The 20,536-nt window shown below is 38.4% G+C and overlaps 2 protein-coding genes across 2 annotated transcripts in view; one reads left to right on the forward strand and one right to left on the reverse strand.

The window, feature by feature from the left end:
- SHC4 (SHC adaptor protein 4) overlaps nt 1–20,536 on the forward strand; it is a 138,679-nt gene that overhangs the window by 83,672 nt on the left and 34,471 nt on the right. Inside the window, exons 5-6 of the mRNA XM_032297506.1 lie at nt 8,212–8,265; nt 12,490–12,541. Coding sequence (XP_032153397.1) covers nt 8,212–8,265; nt 12,490–12,541 — 106 coding nt within the window. The remainder of the gene's footprint in view (nt 1–8,211; nt 8,266–12,489; nt 12,542–20,536) is intronic.
- Nucleotides 766–3,024, reverse strand: EID1 (EP300 interacting inhibitor of differentiation 1). Its single transcript, XM_032297507.1, has one exon. It carries the CDS (start codon nt 2,406–2,408, stop codon nt 1,833–1,835), a length of 576 nt encoding a protein of 191 aa, XP_032153398.1. The 5' UTR covers nt 2,409–3,024; the 3' UTR covers nt 766–1,832.

Consider the following 20,536-nt stretch of genomic DNA (forward strand, 5'->3'; position numbering starts at 1 on the left):
TAAAGACAAAGATCTGGAGGTAAATACAACCAGCCAGTTTATTGTGCACTAGCATACCCCCACCCATGCTAATTTACATCATGCATATGCATGCAATTAATTATCTGGCTACACTCAAACGACTGCTGCTACAGGCTGAGAAAGCAGTGAAAGAGATAGTAGGATTAAGAAGTTTAAGCACCAATATTTTACTTCCATGAGAAGTTTAAGCACCAATATTTTACTTCCATGATCTCTCCCTCCCAACTCAGCTGGTGTCTGAGCAATTTTGATCATCCTTGTCACAGTCCTCTTTTACAATCTCTCTCCCCAAAAGAGATGACCGTAAAATAAATTAGGCTGAGTTGTCCTGTTGCATTGGGTATACATTCTTTACTGCTACAATAGAGCAGAAGCATCTGGAAGCTTTTTACTGATCGTAAAACCTGCTGATAAACTCATTTTGCTGGGCATAGCCTTCTGATGTGATTCCTCTCCTAAAACTTCAGCATCTTAGTAAGGTAACCACAGCAACATACTCATTGATAGGGCTGGTTTTCCTAGACCAGCAAATTCTTATAGGTAAAAACTTAATTTACAAAGTTTAATTTCCAGAAATGAATTTGTGAATTAGATATCTTAAGCTAGACCATTTTCGCTTAACACTGATTAAGTTTAAATCAAGTGCAATAATACATACAATACAAAGTATTGTATGCAATAATACATACAATAAAAAGTAGTATACAGAGAAAGTATGTCTGCAATACGATTAGCCAAACAAAATACACAGAACAAGAAATTTTATTATCTCCAATGCTGGTGCATAACAAATAACAAGCTTAAGAGGAGGAGACAGAGGGAAACTTCAGATACCAAGGTAATATCTGGGCAGGTTTAAAACCTTTAAGAGTTGATAGAGTAACTGTTCGTAAAGTCTTTTTAGATATAGGGCTTTTTACTTGACAACTTTTATTAACAGTTCTTACAATATGAAGTTCAACTAAAGTCTTTCACCCGTCAAGTTAAAACAGCAAGCAAAACAAAATTTGTCTAGTATATAACAGCGTTAGAAATGGTTTTTCTTTGTACATTCACACACAATGTCTAGATTTGAAACTTTTTAATTAAGGATGTCTTAATTGACTTTTAAAAAGGTCATAACAATGGATTTTCTTGATTTATAGATCACAGTGGCTTTATAAATGATCAAGATACGTGTACAAACAAAATTTCAGATGCTTTTGGAAACACATCTTAAGACATATAGCACATGTGATATAAATTTGAGTTTACTCATCCTTTTGGGATAATGAAGACTACTCCATTTATCTTACACTGAAAATTTAGCCTTTGATAACTACGGCTTGAATAGATCACAAAATAGAATTTTCCAAGTTTTCTTAAGCTTTCAGTCCAAATAACTCAAAAGATATGTGTCCTAGTTGGATACATTTTTTTCCTCATATAATTAGTATCAGTGGGCTCTTGTCTTGGGTTTGTCTTGGTCATGACTTATTCTTGCAAAACCATCTGTACAGCAAATCAAAGATGAAAGGTATTTTCCCCAATGCAAGGAAAATAATCTGGATCAATAACAAAGTCAAAACCATTGGTGTTTTAGGACATTCTTGAGAACAGACTTCAACAGTCTAAACATCTTTTTTTCTTTAATGATTCTCTTCTTTTTTCACAACTGTGCAGTCACTATCCTATTGTCTTCTATTCTGAAAAACACATTTTTTTGAAGGTCAAGTTTTTCAATGGCACAGAACTATTTGGAATGAACCCAAAAGATAGCGGAAAGTTGGGTCCCTCCTCAAGTAGTTTCCTCCTCTTTTAACAGCATATAACTACTCTCTATCAATAATCTCATCACAGCCGAGTTCTTCGGTCAGACGATTGACAACCATCAGTGAAAAAAGCTCTTCGATGAAAGCTAACTGATCAAACGGGGTCTTCTCATAATGCATCTGAAACGCGCCATCCAGGGCTGCTTCTCTTGCTCTGGTTGTTCTCAGAAACATCTTGTTGGCTTCTTCAAGAGCGGCTGATACTCGGTAGCCGGCACCACTAAGCTGCTCCTCTTCTGGATAGTCGTAGTCGTCCTCCCAGTCATCAAATTCCTCGCCCTCGTCCTCGCTCTCGAAGTCTGCGCCCGCCACCTGGCCTGGCTGCTCCCCAGCGTTGGGCCCGTTAGCAAGGCTCCGCTTCCCCTCTGGCGCCGCCATTGGCTGGGCCGCCTCCTCCTCCATTGGGCCTTCCTCTTCTAGCTGTGGCGGGGCCCCGTTGCGGAAGGGACGCAAGGATAGCTCCCGGCTCCCGCTGCCTACCTCCATCTGCGGAAGGTCACCCTCGCCAGGCATCACATCCATCTGCAGGTCACTGCTCTCTTCATACAGCTCGGACAGCTCGGCCATTTCCGACATTGTGCAAACCGCTCTACCTCTCGGAAAAAGCCTTCAGCAAGACAGAAACTGCGCGGCCGTGCGCTTGTGCGCGTGCGCAAAGGCTACGAGCTTGCGTAACCACGCGCGCAGGCGTAGTCGTCAGGTACCGCCTCCTGCTTGGCGCGCCACTGCGATTGGAGTAGCTCAATGTTTTTACCCGGGTGTTGGCGTCGCTTTATGAGCTGGGTTTCCATCGATTAGAGCTTCGTATCTAGGGATCCTGCTCGCAAAAGCATTACAGTTTCTGTGTTACTTAACTATACTGCTGGTTGTGATGCTGCAAACTGGAAAATAACGTAATGTGGCTGTCGTAACACTTAATGCTCCTCCCCTCCCTTCCTCCACCTCCCTTGGGCAATATATTTATGTGCTGATGACTTCTAAATCTGCATCTCCAAATCAGACAACATCTATAACCACAGATCAGCATATTAAGAACTAATTCATTCTGTCGTTTTAGTCATTACAAAAGTTAAATTCACAAACAACAGATACATTGTACTTTTTAAGTTAGAGTGAAGAAATACTTGGTCCCATTTCTTTTCTCCTGAAAGGTATCTTTCCACTATTGTCAATGCGGTGTGTATTCTTTAAATTCTTTTTATTTGCATTTACGTGTATCTTTATGTATTCATAGAAAAAATATAATTTTGTGTGTTTTTTAAAAACATGTTTTACCTATCTTCAACTTAAAAGCTGAATCTTTTAAGTTGTGTATACCTCTATGAATTATAGGACTATGTATACTAACATGATTCAAGCACATTTCATTTATTCTGCTCTTTATTTCTATTATTATTACGTTGTAGTATATAATGAAATAATTATGCAACTCCCCGTAATGTAGAATCAGTGAGAGCCCCGAGCTTCTTTTCCTGCAACTGGACAGTCCCATCTGGGAGTGATGAGAGACAGTGACACCCGAGGTGTGTTGCTTATGTCCAGTCTATTCTGTAATCTTGTTTTGGTTGCTGCTATTGCAGAAAACCCTGTCGCACAAAGATAGAATGTTGGAAATGGAAGCAGGCTTTTCAGTACTTTTGTGGCAATCTCAGGATATTCCTCCTTGACTTTAATAAGAATGTATAGAATGAGGCCAGCATCATCCTGATACCAAAAAAAAAGAAAAAGAAAAAAAAAAGGAGAGAACGTATAGAGATTTGAAGTCTCAAACATGCTTTTAAGGCCTCTGTCATTTTCGGTGTCAAGCAGTTGATCCTCTTCTAGCATGGACAAAGTGGATTCATTCACCTGGATTATTCACAAAAGGGTCACAAATCCATTCCGTCTTTTGTGAATGGGAAGTGTGATGGTTAATACTGAGATTCAACTTGATTGGATTGAAGGATACAGCTATTGATCCTTGGTGTGTCTGTGAGGGTGTTTCCCAAGGAAATTAACATTTGAGTCAGTGGGCTGGAAAAGGCAGACCCACCCTTAAGCTGGGTGGGCACAATCTAATCAGCTGCCAGCTCGATTAGAATATAAGCAGACAGAAAAATGTGAAAAGAGAGACTGGCCTAGCCTCCCAGCCTACATCTTTCTCCCATGCTGGATGCTTCTTGCCCTCAAACCTCAGACTCCAAGTTCTTTAGTTTTGGAACTCAGACTGGCTCTCCTCACTCCTCAGCCTGCAGACGGCCTATTGTGGGACCTTATGATAGTGTGAGCTAATACTTAATGAACTCTTCTTTATATGTATGTATATATCTAATCTATTAGTTCTGTCCCCTTAAAGAACCCTGACTAATACAGGAAGTAATGTTCAAACTCTTTTGAAAGCTGAGATAGGTAATCATGCACCAGCTGGGAGAGCGAAGGTCCTGGCTCAGTCTCTTTCAAAATCTGCTAATGTTTGAGACAGCAGAAATCCCAGTGTTCATTTGTCACCCCCATGTTTCCAGTTTGGCTTCAAATGCAGCCACTTTATCTACCAATTTGAACACAGTTGTCGTTCTTCCCTGAAGTGACAGAGTTCATTGAGCAGGTTGACTATGTCATACAAGTAAGCAAGTTTTGTGACCCATTCGATGTCATGAAATGTGCTGTTAGTGGGACTGTTTTTCTCAAAAGAAGCCTCTGAAGCAGCTCTCTTAACTCAAAAACTGTGGCCAGTGATGTACCTTTAGAAAGCCATCTCACTTCTGTGTATAAGAGAAGACACATGTGCTCCGTGTCCATCTCCTTACAGAGCTGCGCAAACAGATGTGAGTTAAGGGCATGTATAATGTGGTTGATAATTTTAATCACATACTGCAAAATCTTGTTAAGTTCAGGTGGCATTTTCTGGCTAGCCAGCATTTCTCTATGGGTGATACAGTGCATAGACTCACATTCAGAAGCGGCCTCTTTGACCGGAGTAGTGAAACCAGAATGCCGTCCAGTCATGGCAGCTGCTCTATCTGTGCGTATACCAACACAAAATGACTTGATTCCATTTCATGATGCGTAATCATTCAAAGACTTGAATAGTTCTGCAGCTGTGGTGCTGGTTGGCAACAAAAGTGCATATAACATATCATTCACATCCTCTTGAAAAATATATCAGACATGAAAAAGCATGTTGCTTTGTTGTCAGCGTTGGTAGACTCATCAACCTGGATTGCATACCATGGTGACTCATTAATCCTCTCTAACAATTGTGCCTCATTATCCTGTAATATTTCATCAATTCGTCAAGTTGTGGTGCTAGCCAAAAGATAAACACATGCTACCTTTTGAACTGCAGCCTCTCCTAAAAGTTCATGACAAATGTCCTTAGCAGCAGGCAAGATCAACTCTTCACCAATAGCAAAGGGCTTCTTAGCTTTAGCAATGTGGTTAACCACTAAGAATGACGCTCTCAGTGCAGACAAATTGATGAAGTGGTGGCCTTCAATAATTTCTTCTGTTCTTTGTTTTCACATTTCTTTCTTTTAAAAAACCCCAAAGGCTTATTATTAATGCAGGGTGCTTGGTCTCCATGTGACAAAGCAGTTTCATGGCTTTGTTGCATAGCCGCTTGTCACATATTATACAAAGTGAGCTTGGAGAATGTGAATCACCTGTTGCAATGAACCGGTATTGTAAGTAGGACTTCTGGTATTTTCTTTTAAATGCAGCTTTCTTTTTGTTGGCATTCTTAAAGTATTCTGCTGCCTCATCACTGGATCTTTCCCCCTTTTCAAAGAAGCTCTCCTTTCTACTCATTTTGGCTAGGGTGAGTTTATGGGCTTACCAAAACTGTGACTGAGAAAGTGCACAGTGCAGGAAACGGCATGGATGGAAGTGGTAAATAAAATAATGAGCAGGCCAGGCACAAACTACAATAAATGTTGGATTCTGACTTAAAGTCTGTCCCCAGTTGCAGCTGTGCAACTGAAGTACATCAACTCACTTGCCACTATATAGTCTGCCACCAGATGCAGCTTAAGTGTCACTTGCTACTTACTGATAAAGTTTTGATATGAGTCTGCCAGCAATTGATTCATTATAGTCTCTGCACAGTCAAACCTCTCTGCTAATGTTAATCTATATTTGCAGCCACTCCCCAGTGCTGGCATCACCACCTCAGCTCTACCTCAGATCATCAAGCATTAGATTCGCATAGGAAGCAGGCAACCTAGATCCTTCATATACATAGTTCATAATAGGGTTCATGCTCCTATAGAGTCTAATGTCGCTACTGATCGGACAGGAGGCAGAACTCAGACAGTAATGTCAGCAACAGGAAGCAGCAGTAAATACAGATGAAGCTTCTCTCACTTGCCTGCTGTTCACCTCCTGCTTTGCAGCCTGGTTCCTAAGAGGCCACAGACCAGTACTAGTCTGTGGCCCGGGGGTGGGGAGCCCTGGCTCTAGTTCACCTAACTATGGACACGTAATTTCTGGCTGAACACTGCTTGATGTCATATTTATTCAAAACTAAAAGTTCTTAAATACATGAGTCTGTTCATTGACTTTTAATTCTTAATAAAATTTCTATAGTTTTATAATATATCTTGCCATTTGATCAGGAATATTTTGTCTTTGTTCTTTAAAAAATTGCCCTAACTCTTCTTGCACGTTTATCGTTTCATATGAATTTAGGAGCATCTTGAATATGATATTATAATATGTCTTATTATCTGATAAGGGAATTCTTATCCGTTTGTTCTTTTAAAAATTGCTTTGCTCTTCTTGCACATTTATTCTTCCACATGAATTTTAAAAGCAGCTTAAAAAGTTCTATAAATGCTTTTGTTAGCATTTTTACTGAAATTGCCTGGAATTTAGAAATTAATCTGAGGGAGGATTGACACCTTTTTAATATCATATTCTCATCCATAAAAGTGATATATATCTTTCTCTTTGTTCAGGTCTTATTTATACTCTTCAATGAACTTTTCCAAAAAGCATTACATGATTCTTATTACTTTTATACTGAGGTACTCTTACAAGTATAGCTTTCTCCCCCAAATATAGTATCTAATTGGCTATTGTTGATATATGGTAATGACATTGATCTTTATATATTGACTTTGTTTTTACTGAAATATCAATGTAGACAAATGTACACATAATAAGTCCATAATACTTATCACAAAATGAACAGTTTTATAACCAATACTCAGATGAACAAACTCTAGCATCCCAGAAAACCATTTGCCCCTTCTTCCTGTGCTCCAGAAATAACCACGATTCTGATTTCAAATTCAGTAATTTTGCCTGGTTTTGAACTTCATATAAATTAAACCATGCGGCATATATTCTTTGTGTTAGGCTTCTTTTGCTCAACAAGCAAGTTGTTGCTGTATAGTATGCCACCATTTGAATATTACAATAGTTATCATTGGAATTGTTTCCTTAGGGCTGTTATGAACAAGGCAGTTATTATCTTTTTTGAGGAGAATATTTTTTGTTGCACATATTTACATAATTCTGTTAGATATACATCTAGAAATAGAATTGCTTAGTCATCTTATTAATCTGCTTTGGTAGATTCTGTCACACGATTCTGAAAACAGGATTAGTCAATAGCTGCATAGTTGGTGTTTTAATCAGCCCTCAAAATAGCATGACAAATACATCTGTGCAAATGGTCATTACACGGTGGTGTCTAAACAAGCAATCCTAGACCCTCAAATAAGAGACAATCTTCTTAGCTAATTAATGCAGTTTACTTGGCTAGTCTTGCTTCATATTAGAAGTCTTAATGTTAGTGCCTTAATCAGTATACATTTAGTGGTGAATGACTGAAATCAAATTCAAACTAACTTATGCAAAAATAAACAAAAATATAAAGGAACAGGGTGAAATGTATTGGTTGAAGTGATGGAACATATGTTACCAACAGACTTTTTTTTCTGTTTTTAGTTCTCAGTTCTGATTTTCATCAGAAACAAAGCTTCATGTTCCAGCAGACCTTCCTCACATGGCAGCAGATTATGGCCCCCAGAAGCTTTGGCCTTGCATAGTTTTTAATGGCAGAGAGAGATGCTTTCGCTCCTGTTATTCATTTCAATTCTTCCCAAAAGATAATGACAGGCTCTGCTGTATCCAGAGAGATGTTATTTTCTGATTGGCTATCCCTAGATAACGTTCCACCTGGGTGGGCAAGGGCAGTGAGATGGGCATGTCAAAATCACTGGAATCCCACAGTTTAAATGAGATTATTATAGGGTATAAGTGGGGTAGTTTCCAAAAGGATGCTGATTAGGCAAAAACAAAAGAAACAAATATATGTCTATTACTATTAGACTGTATATAACTAGAAATAATGATTAGTTTATATTAGCATCCATGGTTAATTTATGTTTTTCAGATTATTGCAAATCATCATATGCAGTCTATTTCATTTGCCTCTGGAGGAGATCCTGTAAGTATTGATTCACAAAAGTTATTTTTATAAGAGTTAAAAGAATTTCTTGATATTTGGGGCTGTATGATAAAATAAATGTACTTTTACATAAACTATATTAGCCACTACAGTGCTTTTCCTAACATACTATTACAGTCTGCGAATAGCTACATGTAGCAGATAATAAAAATTTTGCTTTGGGCAAAATATTTCGTATCACTAAATTTAAAAATATTTGGATTAGTAGATGAGCTAATAGTGTTCCATTGTGTTATCAGCCATGGAGTTATCTTCTAATAAGCTTCTTGTGGATAATATCTAGGTCATGAAAAGCAAGTATGTCATACATGTGTCCCTCAATCCTTCCTTAGAATTCTTCTCAATGCAGAGTTTCTAGCATACTCTACTAATCAACTGGACTTGTATATCAACTAAGGCAACTAAGTCTAATCTGGAATGAGCCACCAGGTTTGCAGAAACTCGTAGGGGAATGGTGAACTGGGAAGAAAGAACTGTGGTTCTTCTCTACCAAGAAGAGGTCATATGGTACTCATTTCCCAGAAATTGTATAGGATTTCTCCAAGCCTAATTTGCAGAATGGGATATCATTCCTTGACTCCCTACTATGCCATTTCTGGACCAGACAAAAAGAAGGGGGGCTTTGAAGTTAGGGAGCCTGCAACTGAGCAAGAAGCAATTCTGCTTAAACTGAGGGAGCAGATGAATACTTTTGCCACTCTGCGACATTATGGGTCTTTTTATTGTACTCTTTCTTCTTCTAACCTTCTGTATGTTTTGATGAAAAGTTAGACGAGGACAGAGTATGACTTTCATAATGGCTAAACATCAGTAATGTCAAGAAAACAAGGGGAACATGTTTGTTCTTACTCAGAATGTATTATCTTCTTTTCTGCAAAGCATTTTTTTTAAAAAAAAGATTATATCTTCAGATGTACCAATAAAATTCAGTATAACAATTGATTTTTTTTATCTGCCACACTGAGTTCTCACTTCTAATTGAGGAATAAAATTTAGAGTCATAAATGATAGAACGATAACCTAGAAACCCAAGAAAGATATAGAGGATGCTAAAAACTAAATCTGGCAGCTAATACTATGGTAGTTTTAATTTGTTTTAAACTTTTTGCTAAATATTTAATGGAGGAGAAGTAATTATATATCCTAAAAGGAAGTAAAGTTCTGAAGTTACTATTGCTTCATTTATGGGCATCTAAATTATTTAAGCAAGTGGTTCCACTTGTGTGTCAGTGTAACTTACCTGTATATAAAATATATAGCTAAATGCTATTTAAATTAGCCAATTCTTAAAAACACTTCAATAAGTACTTGTCTTCACATTGGCTACCAATGACTCAAAGTATTTAAACATGTCAAACTAAGACAACCTGCCTTCAGAACTTCTTTGAAGCATATCGCAGAAAAGCAGACTTTACAGGATTTCAAATCCTTGTTTTTTAATTAATGGATACTCAATTTCCCCCTTAGGCATTTCTACTGCCTCATCTTTTAGCCTTGGGCATAATTATTTTCAAATAACTATTATATATGTATTAGTTCCTTGATACTACCATTTAAAAGTACATCAAATGTTAAGAGTTTTACCTTTTCCCCCAAGAAATTCCACAGATGCCCAATTGCGAATTCCCATTAGCAAACAAGAGACATACAAGGTTTCTGGTGCTTAGCAGCTGCTATTTGAGCCCAAGAGCCTATCTGGACTCTTTTTCATCAAGCCTTATAATCTCGCCTCAATAGCAACACCAAGGATGGTGGCTGGCAGAGAGGGTCAACTGAATCCAGGCTGAAAAATGCCAGCACTGTCTTCTCTTCCTGGTTCAGTCATCCATCGAGGAACTCAAATACTTTTCTTTTTATTTTATTTATTTGCTGGAGTGCAGTGTATGCTCTCAGCTCACTGCAACCTCTGCCAAATACTCTTCTTAAGAGATTTAAAGTAGTATTTATACATGTAGTGTGAAAAATAATTGTTGATGTTCACCCTAAATTTCTCAAGGGTTGCCATCATGTTAGAATTGGTGTGCAAACTCTCATTTACTCAAGGCATGCCCTGAATGATTTCTATTTATTGTTTTCCAGAATCTTAATTTTTTCATACTGTCTTCATGTGCCTTTAGTTCTTTAAACTGACCAAAGCACTGTTCCTACTGAAAACAAACAGTAAATAATTTGTGGCCACTGTGGGAAAGTTTGTACCTGCTGCATTGAGAGCAACCCTTTGCTCTCTGAAGTTGGCAAGAAAGCCTGTTGAATCAAATTTAAAATAGAAATCTGGTGGTGGTGCTGTGGCTTAGTTGGTTAAAGTATCTGTCTAGTAAAATAGAAATCTGGAGTCACCCTAAACATTGGCCTTAGAAATCATCTCTGTGAAGTTTTACCATCAGGTCAGGGAGCCAGTATGATGTGCTGCCAGGCTTTGGAGTCAAGTAGACTTGACTTATTTAAACTCCCTAAACTTCAGAGTCCTCATATGTAAATGGAAGATAATCCCTATTGCTTCACAATGTTGTGGGAATTCAATGAAATGATGCATATTTGGTGTTAGCATAGTGCCTGGCACACAGTCACAGAAGTAACTACTACCACTATTACTAACACATGCCCATGTTTGTTTTAGGATACTAACAGATAATTTACAGCTTCACGGCAAATTGGGTACAAGGGTAGGAAGCTGACTTCGAAGTCCCTGTGGTCCAACATAGTAATCTTTCTGCAAGATTTCCTCTAAAATTCCAAAAATGATGAATATCCTTCTCATCTCCTGGCCTTTGCTCACCCTCATTTTTACTCTCTTTGCAAAAACAGTTAACTTGTTTTTTATCTGTCAGCCCTGAAAACAGTTGTTGGTAATGCCTCTATAGCTATGTATACTTTCTCTAATTAACAAATGCATTGTATGTAAAAAAATCGTGTACATTTACACATATTTTCCCCTGCTATTTGTGCTTTACTTTTAGCATTCTGTAAATTCTCCCGAATGTTTACAGCTGTAGAATTTTAGAACTGTACCAATGGTGGAGACTGTTTTGAAGATGAGGAAACTGAGGTCTCGAGAGGTCTCACGGCGTCTTTCCCATAATTGGACCTACCAGACAGCATGGTTGGCATCAGACCACCTCTTCACTTGAATAAGAGTGGCAGTGTCCCCAGCAATTGTGGCTTTTCTTCCAAATTCATATAAAACAAAGCCCATAGATATGGCCTTATTTATTTAGAAGATATTTCAGAACTTTCTTCTTTTTGCATTAGGGAAATTTACTTAGGTGTGTGTTATTTTTTTTTTTTTAATAACCCAAGACAAGTTATGCTGACCCTGAGATCCGCTTCCTGTGTGATTCATTGTGGGTTATTAAGTGATTGTCCTTGAGGGTATTACAAACATGGGCTTTTATTTCCTGCCAGTTGATTGCATCTTCCCTCTAGAGAGTCATACTTCTAATCTGCAAATGGCATTGTGTATATTTTTTTCCTGAGAACTTAGATAACAAAAAGCATCTTTAATTATTCAAACCTTATCATTCATCAGCTTACTGTTTTCAATAAAGGCTGGAATTACCATGTGGCATTTTGTTTGTTTTTACAAAATCAGCAGTGCATCTCCTTTTGAACTTACTTTTTCAAGGGTTCTCTTTTTTGAAAAATGATTTTTCTCTTCTGTATATTGATCAAATTAATTCCTTGTATTTTCACTTTATTATTCCTTAAGTTAAATTGCACTGCACACAAGCAAGCTAACAACCGCAAAATCCAGCATGTCTCTTTAGTCAACCTACTTTCTGATGTATGCGGTATATGTTTGGACAACAGTAATCATGATGCCACATCTTAGTTTATGTCACCTTTGTGATTACATAATCCCTGATAGTTCAACTTTCAATCCTGGACAGCCTCATAGCCCCTAGCCATTTTCAAAGAATATATCCTAACATATTCCATATCTGCTTTTATTCTTAATGACAGTCTGCCTCTAAATTTTTAATTTTCAAATTATTTCCCCAAGGGACAGAGAAAATGGACTCCATAATTGTTAAACTATATAGTGTGTATTTGTTTATGTTCCCTTTTACAATGCTTTCCTTTTTTCTTTAAATAAAAACATTTGTATTTAAGTCCTTGCCTCAGTATTATGTCCTAAATATATATTTATCTTTCAACAGTACAATTCATCCATGTTAAATGCAATTATTTTCCCTTTTTTTATAGGATACTACAGACTACGTTGCGTACGTAGCTAAGGATCCAGTTAATCAACGAGGTATGGAAAACAACTTACAGATTGTTTAAAGAGCTGGTATATAGCAACTTTAAAAAGCAAACAGCAGTTATTTTTAATGTACAGAGTGATGAGTATCACTAGAGTGCTATACTGGATTCTAGAAATATTATGCAAATTTGGGTTGGAAATAAATAGCCCTGTTAGCAGAGCAAAGTAGAAAAACTATGTAGATGACATTTAAATCATTTTAAAGATTCACAGACCAAAGGCTTATCTATCTGGGTACGCAAAAGAGAAGCTGTTTGGTTATGATGGGAGTGCTGGCTGCCACATCCCCACTGGACAAATGAATTATGTGTAAGACCAAAGCCAGTGAGGAGTGAGGTAATTGACCTGCACTGGCCTTGGGGGGTGTGTGTGTTTTGAGTCTGCGCACTTGCTGTTCAAGAGCCTGTAATATCACTTTGAATGTTTGACTTCTTTTCATCATTTGAATTTCAGCTTAAATGCCTCTTCTTCAGAGACCTTCTTTGATAGCACCTCCTGTCTCCAGTAGCATATCCTACATTGCTGTATCACAACACTTATTTCTCTTTTCATTAACACTCCACATTTCCATTATAAGTTAATGCAAAAGTAACCACAGTTTGCCATTACTTTTAATGGCAAAAACTGCAATTACTTTTGTCCCAACCTAGTATTTTATTTACTCACATATTGTACTTGTTTATATGTTTAATATGTCCCTTCTACTAGGCTAAAAGCTTCATGAGGGCAGGAACCTGTTTCTGTTACTCACTGTTGTTCCCCAGCACTCATCAGGATGCCTAGCATATAGGTGATACCCAAAAACTATTTTATTGAATGACTCCGTGAATGGAAGGGTGATTTGATGGGAATTCTTGTTTCAGGATTTAGCAAGTTCACATGGTTAGTATTGCTTCTCATCCCTAATGCTGGGACATTCCGACTCTTCTTAGGGAGGAGTGTTAGGTTGGTTCTCCTCTTTAACTGGAACGTGTTAGTTGGGCCACATCCTCTGCTGCCCTGGGGATGGAGTTTGCCCCCAAACATTTATTAAGTGAGCGTGGAGTAGGACTTGAAAATTTAGAGAGCTTATAGCTATAAGACACCAAGCACATGGGATGCTGGGGAGTAAATAAATAGAACACCTTGGACTTCACAATATAAAAGCCTAAAAGGCATCAATAGGGCAGGTATGAGAGAGCTAATAAGTAGGAACTTAATCCCGTGGGCAAATGGGTGGAGAGTACTGTTTACAAAGTAAAATTCAGACAGATTGCTTTGGCAGCAGGATGTAGTAGTTGGATTTGGGGAGAAACTTAAGACAGGGATATCCATTTGGAAGCTATTGTGATTGTCAGAAATGAAATGACGAAGCTCAGCTGCTGGCACAGAGCCTGGCACGTAGTAGATGCTCAGCAAATGTTTGCCAAAAGAATGTGGCAGCAATATGACGAAAAGGAAGGAACAGATGATAAACACTCTGAAATACTCCATTAAAATGGACCCACTCTAAACTAAATAAGAAGAATGAGTAATGTTCAAAGACTGAGCAGGAGAGACAGGAACTAGTGAATGGGGCAGTGCGGATGTAGGAACAGGGCACAACAAAGGATACCAGAAAAGAGCAATTTCTTCTAATCACTGCCTCAACTTCTCTAAATAATCACTGCTTGCTATTTCTGAGAAGTCCTCTGAACAACAATGCTTTTTATCTTAACATGGAAATGACAGGGTGAAAGAAAGAAAAAAATACATCAGGAAATCTAGATGTTGAGTAACTTTGCCGTCAGTCACTGAATATCTCTGGGGATGTCATTGCTTTTAAGTAAATGATGGTGAAGAGTTCAAAGATTTATGTTGTTGCTAAGGGGAATGGCCAAGAAGGATTTCACTGTCCCTTCGCTTAAGTGAAGCAAGAGAGGCAGGGAAAATTATGATGCAGCACATTCACTTTGAAAGCCCTTGTTCTGGTGCCTGAGTCATTTGTCAGAGCTGAGCTGTTTGAAGAGGACCCCTGGGGATCTTGGCATGGGGGTTTTTGAGAAGGCATTCATGAGAACTGTTGAGGGAGGTCCTGGATGGGAGGTGAAGGATAGAAACAGTCCAGATCAAGGTTTCAGATTTTTCTTTCTTTAGCTATCGGCCTGTGTATAGGAAATAAGATTGATGCTGGAGTCAGAAAGACTGGGTTGGAATTATTTCATCATCTCATTGTATGACATTAGGCAGATTGTTTCACAACCTCAAACATTGATTTCCCTATCTTTTAAGTGGGAATAATAACATCTCCATCAACTGTTGGGACAAACAACTGAGATAACACGCGGAAAACATAATTTTCTTTCCTCTCTCTTTACGTCTTTCTTTTCTATAGCAAAATAGGTGTGTCCAAGAAGATAACTTAGAAACATGGGGTGATTTTCTTGGATTTAAAAGTCTCTATCACTTATTCCTCCTCTTTGGTCTCCTCCTCCCCTCTCTTATATAGCTTGGCTATAAAAATCTCTGTGAGAAGACACTGTGTTCTCAACATACCCCCTGCTTGCACACTCCTCTAGTGCTAATTTTTTTCCCCCAACCTGAGCCCATGGACTGACAGTACCTGCAAAGAGGTGATGATACAGCTTTTGAATGCACAAATAATTATTGGTGATTATGGAAGGAAAACCCCACCATGGTATCATCATTTAGTAGGAGGGAGAAACATAACCCATAAGATGTGCATGGAGAAGGAGGGATGCCTAGAGAACAGTGCCTGAAACATAGCAGATGCTTGGGATTTGTGGAGTAAGTGAAGAAAGGCACAGCTGAAAGAGCAGCATAATGAGAGCTTACAGCCAAGTGTTTGCAGGGTGTGCTAATGTGTAAAGGCAGGGGTGCAGAGAAAGGAAAGAGTAGAAGCAGGAATCCCACAGCTGAAAAGATAGGCTAGAGACAGATTGTGGAGGGCTTTGAATACTGGCCAGGAGGTCACTGGAGCCATTAGATATTTTGAGCTGAATAAGAATTATTATGGGTTCTTCTATTCTGAAATTAATGATCATTGTTCTGGCAGTTGTGGCTTTAAAAATGGTATTGGAACACAGAAAAGCCGTCTGGAATTAAAGAGTTCCATTTAGAGGACATCTCATTAGTCCCAAGCAGCAGTGTAATGTTCTAAATGGCACTGGAGGAGGAAGGAACAGTTTGAATCAAATTTGTGAACTAATGGCACTTGATGACTATTTAGATATTTTGATTGATGAAGAAATAGGAATCAGATGTTCCTGAGGATTTAATGAGATATTGTATGCAATGCAAATATTGCAATACCTAGCTTATAGCACTTAGGCAATAAATGGTAGCTAATATTACTATTCTGTGTGATGTAGAGTGGTATTGCCACTAAAGAAACAGGGATTCTTGTAAATACAAAAAGAAAAAACAAATAATCCAGTAAAAAAAATAGGCAAAGAAAAATGACTACCATTTATTGCATGCTAACTACATGCCAGGCATTTTCAGTACTCCGTCTGTATATTCCTCCTCACAGCAATCCTAGGACGTGTGAAAGCATATCATTCCCTTTTTTATAGGAGAAAACACTGGAGTTGAGAACAATAAGGTGGTTTTCCTGAGATCACCCAGCCATAAGTGGATGGACAGGTTCCAGGTCCTGAGCACACAAAAGAACATGACAAGGCACCGAGAAACATTTGAAAAATAAAAAAAGTCTGTGACTGTAATCCCAGCTACTCAGGAGGCTGAGGCAGGGGAATTGCCTGAACCCAGGAGCCGGAGGTTGCGGTGAGCCGAGATCGCGCCATTGTACTCCAGCCTGGGTAACAAGAGCAAAACTCCGTCTCAAAAAAAAAAAAAAAAAAGTGTAGTCTCACTAGCAATCCAAGACATGCAAATTATCATTAAACAGCGTATTTCATCTCCAAATTTCAAACACTGAAAAAAGATAAGATGTGGTTTAGAGTAGTAGTTATTCTTGAACACTGCGATAAAGAGTCTAGATTCAAACATTTTGGAGAGCAATTTGATGATTTGCATTAGAAGTCTTAAAAATGTAAATGCTTTTGAACCAGTAGTTTTGCTTCTGAGGAAATAATTAGGACATGTACAAAAACTAAGCAATATAGATCATTTCTGTATGTGATTTATATCATGAAACAAAATTAATTTAGTATTCATAAGTAGCAAATTAAATGAATCCATAGAATGTACTATAATGTAGCAATTAAAGCTAGTAGTAGAAAAATAAGTAATGACATGGGAAAAATATTCACAATGCTGTTAATGAAAAAACATATGATGAAAATTGTGTCTAGTATGATCCCAGGTGACTTTTCTGGGGTAGATACACATTATAAAAAGATGGGAAAGACATATGCCAGAATGTTCCTAGTGGTTATTGAGATAACTACTGGATAGTGAGATTTTCTGTAATTTTTGGTTCTTCTTGGTGCCTTTTTGTTTTGTAAAACTCTTATAGTGAATATTTATTACATTTATAAAAAGGAAAAATGACCCAATTCTTGACAAAATGTTTTAAAATAGTAAAGTCAGAAAGATGATGTTATAAAATTAACTAGGAAGTTTGGTTTATCCAGGAGAAAATGGCAGACAAGAGAAACCCAGGGAGTAGGGCTGGGGCTGGGGGTGCAGCTGGTGGGGAGGGGAGGGAGGCAGGCCAGGCCTGCAGGTGCAGAAAAAACTGCAACTTCTTAGCAGAACCCAGACAGAAGAGGGCTAAGGAAGTGTGGGAGTGGGAGAAGCCACAGGAGACAGTGGCTTGCCTAAGGAGTAGTCAGGGGAGGGGAGGAAGTCAAGAAATGAGTATTACCTAACAAAGGTAAAGAGCAAGTTTCTTCTGAAGGAGACATCTCAGATGCTCACACACTAAAATGAATTAAGGCTAATGAGGGTGGGAAGATGCTATTCTGCCCAGCAATTAACAGGCCACTGGTCACCCTGGAAAGTTCAATTTCTGTGGACCTATAAAGGCTGGAGCCAGATTGCAGGGATGAGGAGGAGAGTATGGTTGACAGAAAGTGGAGATATGCAGAGGAGACTGGGCTTCATGCTGACCATCCCAAAGCTTCCCACTCTCCTATTTGCTTGATTTGCTTTTAGCATTGGTGCATTTAAATCAGAGCAGTGCCCACTTTTCCCATCATGGCTAGGACCTTTTAGTGAACTCTTCATTTTATCAAAGGCCTTTTCTGTAGAAAAGGGAAGTTCCAGTAAGAATGTTTTGAGTTTACTTAGTGATGAATACAGCCTGCCCCTGTAATTGCTATAAATGAGGAAATCCACATTTTCTTATTCCAAATGTGTGGCAATCCAGGAATATTTTAATATTTTCTTTGAATCTAGTCTGTGAAGAGGACTGGACTGTCTAATCTACCTGGATATACGAAGGCCATGCTTCTGGGTCTCTGAAGAAAGTTTTTAAAAAAAAACCCAAAGCCAGTAAAACCAACTTAAATGAACCCACTTATTTTTATTTATGTCTATGATGATAAAGTATGCTTACGACTGTCCTGGTGGTATTAGTTAGCTGTGAACTGACTACTGGCTTGCCTCTTAGAGGTGGTTTCTTCCTAAAGTATGGAGAACTCCCTACTTTGATCCCATAGCACCATCTAGTGGTTGACCTGAAAAGCTGAACTTTTGAAATCTCTAGTTTTCTAAGTATAAAAGGAAAAGACAAAAACAAAAAGAACTCTTAATTACAAAATATATAAAACTAGTAAAGAAGGGCCTGTCATCCTTTAAGAATAGTTTCAATCCTCTTGTTTATGACTGCCTATTTACATAACCAAATAAAAAAGACAGAAGGATATGTATCTCAGGTTCTTTTGAATCTTTGTATAGTACTTGGTACCCAGAGCTGGAGTGTGAGCCCATTCGGCTGCAGATAGGATGAATAACATCCAGACCTTCATCTGCTTCCAGACATGGAAAGCAAAGCTCAAGCCTTGGTAACAAAGTTATGATATCACTGAAAAGTCATCCTCTTTTTTGGAACTTGGGTCTTTTTATATGTGGGTGCTTGTCTTTCTTCTTTCCCTTTAGCTGAAAATTTGGCAATTCTTGGCCAAGCTTTTGGAGTTGGTTCTAATCCTGGGAAATGGGCATATTTATATGTGATTCAAGGCCCACTCTATCCTGTCCCATGAGCAACCTAAAAAAGATCATTTTCACAGAGCAACGTAGCACGTCTGAGTGGCAACAATGGAACTGCCAGAGTATGTGTGCTTACTCCCTGAAGGTGGCGGGGCTGGTCAGACATCTGCAGGGGGTCATTCTATTTGTCTGCTGTTGTGTCTTGCCTGGAGACAGACAGGCACCGCTGGTCTTTCTTTTCTTTAGTCTTCTCAAGCTTGGTGTGGTGGGGCATGCCTGTAGTCCCAGCTACTTGGGAGGCTGAAGCAGGAGGATCACTTGAGCCCAGGAGTTTGAGTCCAGCCTGAGCAACCTAGTGAGACACCTATCTCTAAAATCAATAAAGTAATATGGTAGTAATAGGCTTATCCAAAGAAAAGCATAAAATTATGTTGATAGCGTCAACCTGTGAATAGGACCCAAACCTCAAAGTATCAGAATCAGAAAAGTTGAGATAAGTCAAAACATTCTAGAGGTATGCCAGAAACGGTAGAGGCTCGTTGAGGTGGTTGATTGGTTCGTTCATTTCTGTGTACCCACATGCCACCCTGTTCTTCAAAGAGTTTGAGCTACTGTGACAGAGGAAGAGTAGAATTTCTCTGAAACAAAAAGGGCCTTCAAAGATGACCCAGGCCATTGTCCTGACAGATGCGGACATTGCCATAAAGTGGTTTATTCAAGGGCACACAAATAGTGGCATAATTTGAACTTGAACTCAGATCTGAATCTTTTCATGGAATTCTTTTAAACCTCCTATTCTCTCATCTCTTTCACTGGAAGTACAATTTAGCTTTTCTTATTTCTCTATTTATGCTTCAGTATCCTGCTTCTCTCATTATCTTTCTTTTTATCTCTCAACATCTCTTCAGCCCTAAAAAGAAAAAAATTGCCAAAATTGTTGTTTCCATTTTGATATGACTTTTGATTTTAACTTCATTTTTAAAATTAAAAAAAATTTTTTTTTGAGATGGAGTTTCACTCTTGTTACCCTTACTGGAGTGTAATGGTGCGATCTCAGCTCACTGCAACCTCCACCTCTTGAGTTCAAGCCATTTTCCTTTTTCAGCCTCCCAAGTAGCTGGGATTACAGGTGCCCACCACCATGCCCAGCCAATTTTTTTTTTGTATTTTCAGTAGAGAAGGGGTTTCACCATGTTGACCAGGATGGTCTTGAACTCCTGACCTCAAGTGATCCACCTGCTTTAGCCTCCCAAAGTGCTGGTATTATAGGCGTCAGCCACTGCACCTGGACTTAACATCATTTTTAATTGGACTGGGAATTTATGAGATTAAAAAAAAAAGAATTACCTTTTCTTTTAAAAAAACATATTATTTATTTGGTTAGGTTGCTAGCATATTAGTGTTAGAAGATATTTTATCATTTAAGCCATACTTAATATTATGTAAGCGCTCTCTCTTTCTTTTCTTTTTCTTTTTTTTTTTTTTAGAGACAGGATCTTGCTGTGTTGCCTAGGCTAGGGTGGAGTGGCTATTCACAAGTGTGATCACAGTGCACTAGAGCCTGCAACCCCTGGGCTCAAGTGATCCTCCCCCCTCCTCCTCCCACGTATCTGGGAATAGTGAATTACCTTTTCTTATAATGTAACATAGCTTTTCTTGGCTCAACTGGAGGATACATCTCCAAGAGTACTTTTTACATCTCAGGATATGAGTCCTGACTAGCAAGGAGGAGACTATTTTCACAAATGACCAAAGCAATAATTTATATCACCTAGTGGCTATAAGAACATGTCCCACTGCAGGGACTCACTGCAATTCTTACTTCAGAAACCTCAAAGACAATTTCATGCAGTAGAACTATTGGTATGATTCAGAGAAATCAGTATTTAT

This window comes from Sapajus apella, unplaced genomic scaffold (assembly GCF_009761245.1).
Source record: "Sapajus apella isolate SASKATOON/1434 unplaced genomic scaffold, GSC_monkey_1.0 scaffold37, whole genome shotgun sequence".
In the NCBI taxonomy this organism is placed as follows: domain Eukaryota; kingdom Metazoa; phylum Chordata; class Mammalia; order Primates; family Cebidae; genus Sapajus; species Sapajus apella.

Coding starts and splice junctions, on each gene's coding strand:
- EID1 (XM_032297507.1), bottom strand. CDS start 2,408: ATGTCGGAAATGGCCGAGCTGTCCGAGCTGTATGAAGAGAGCAGTGAC.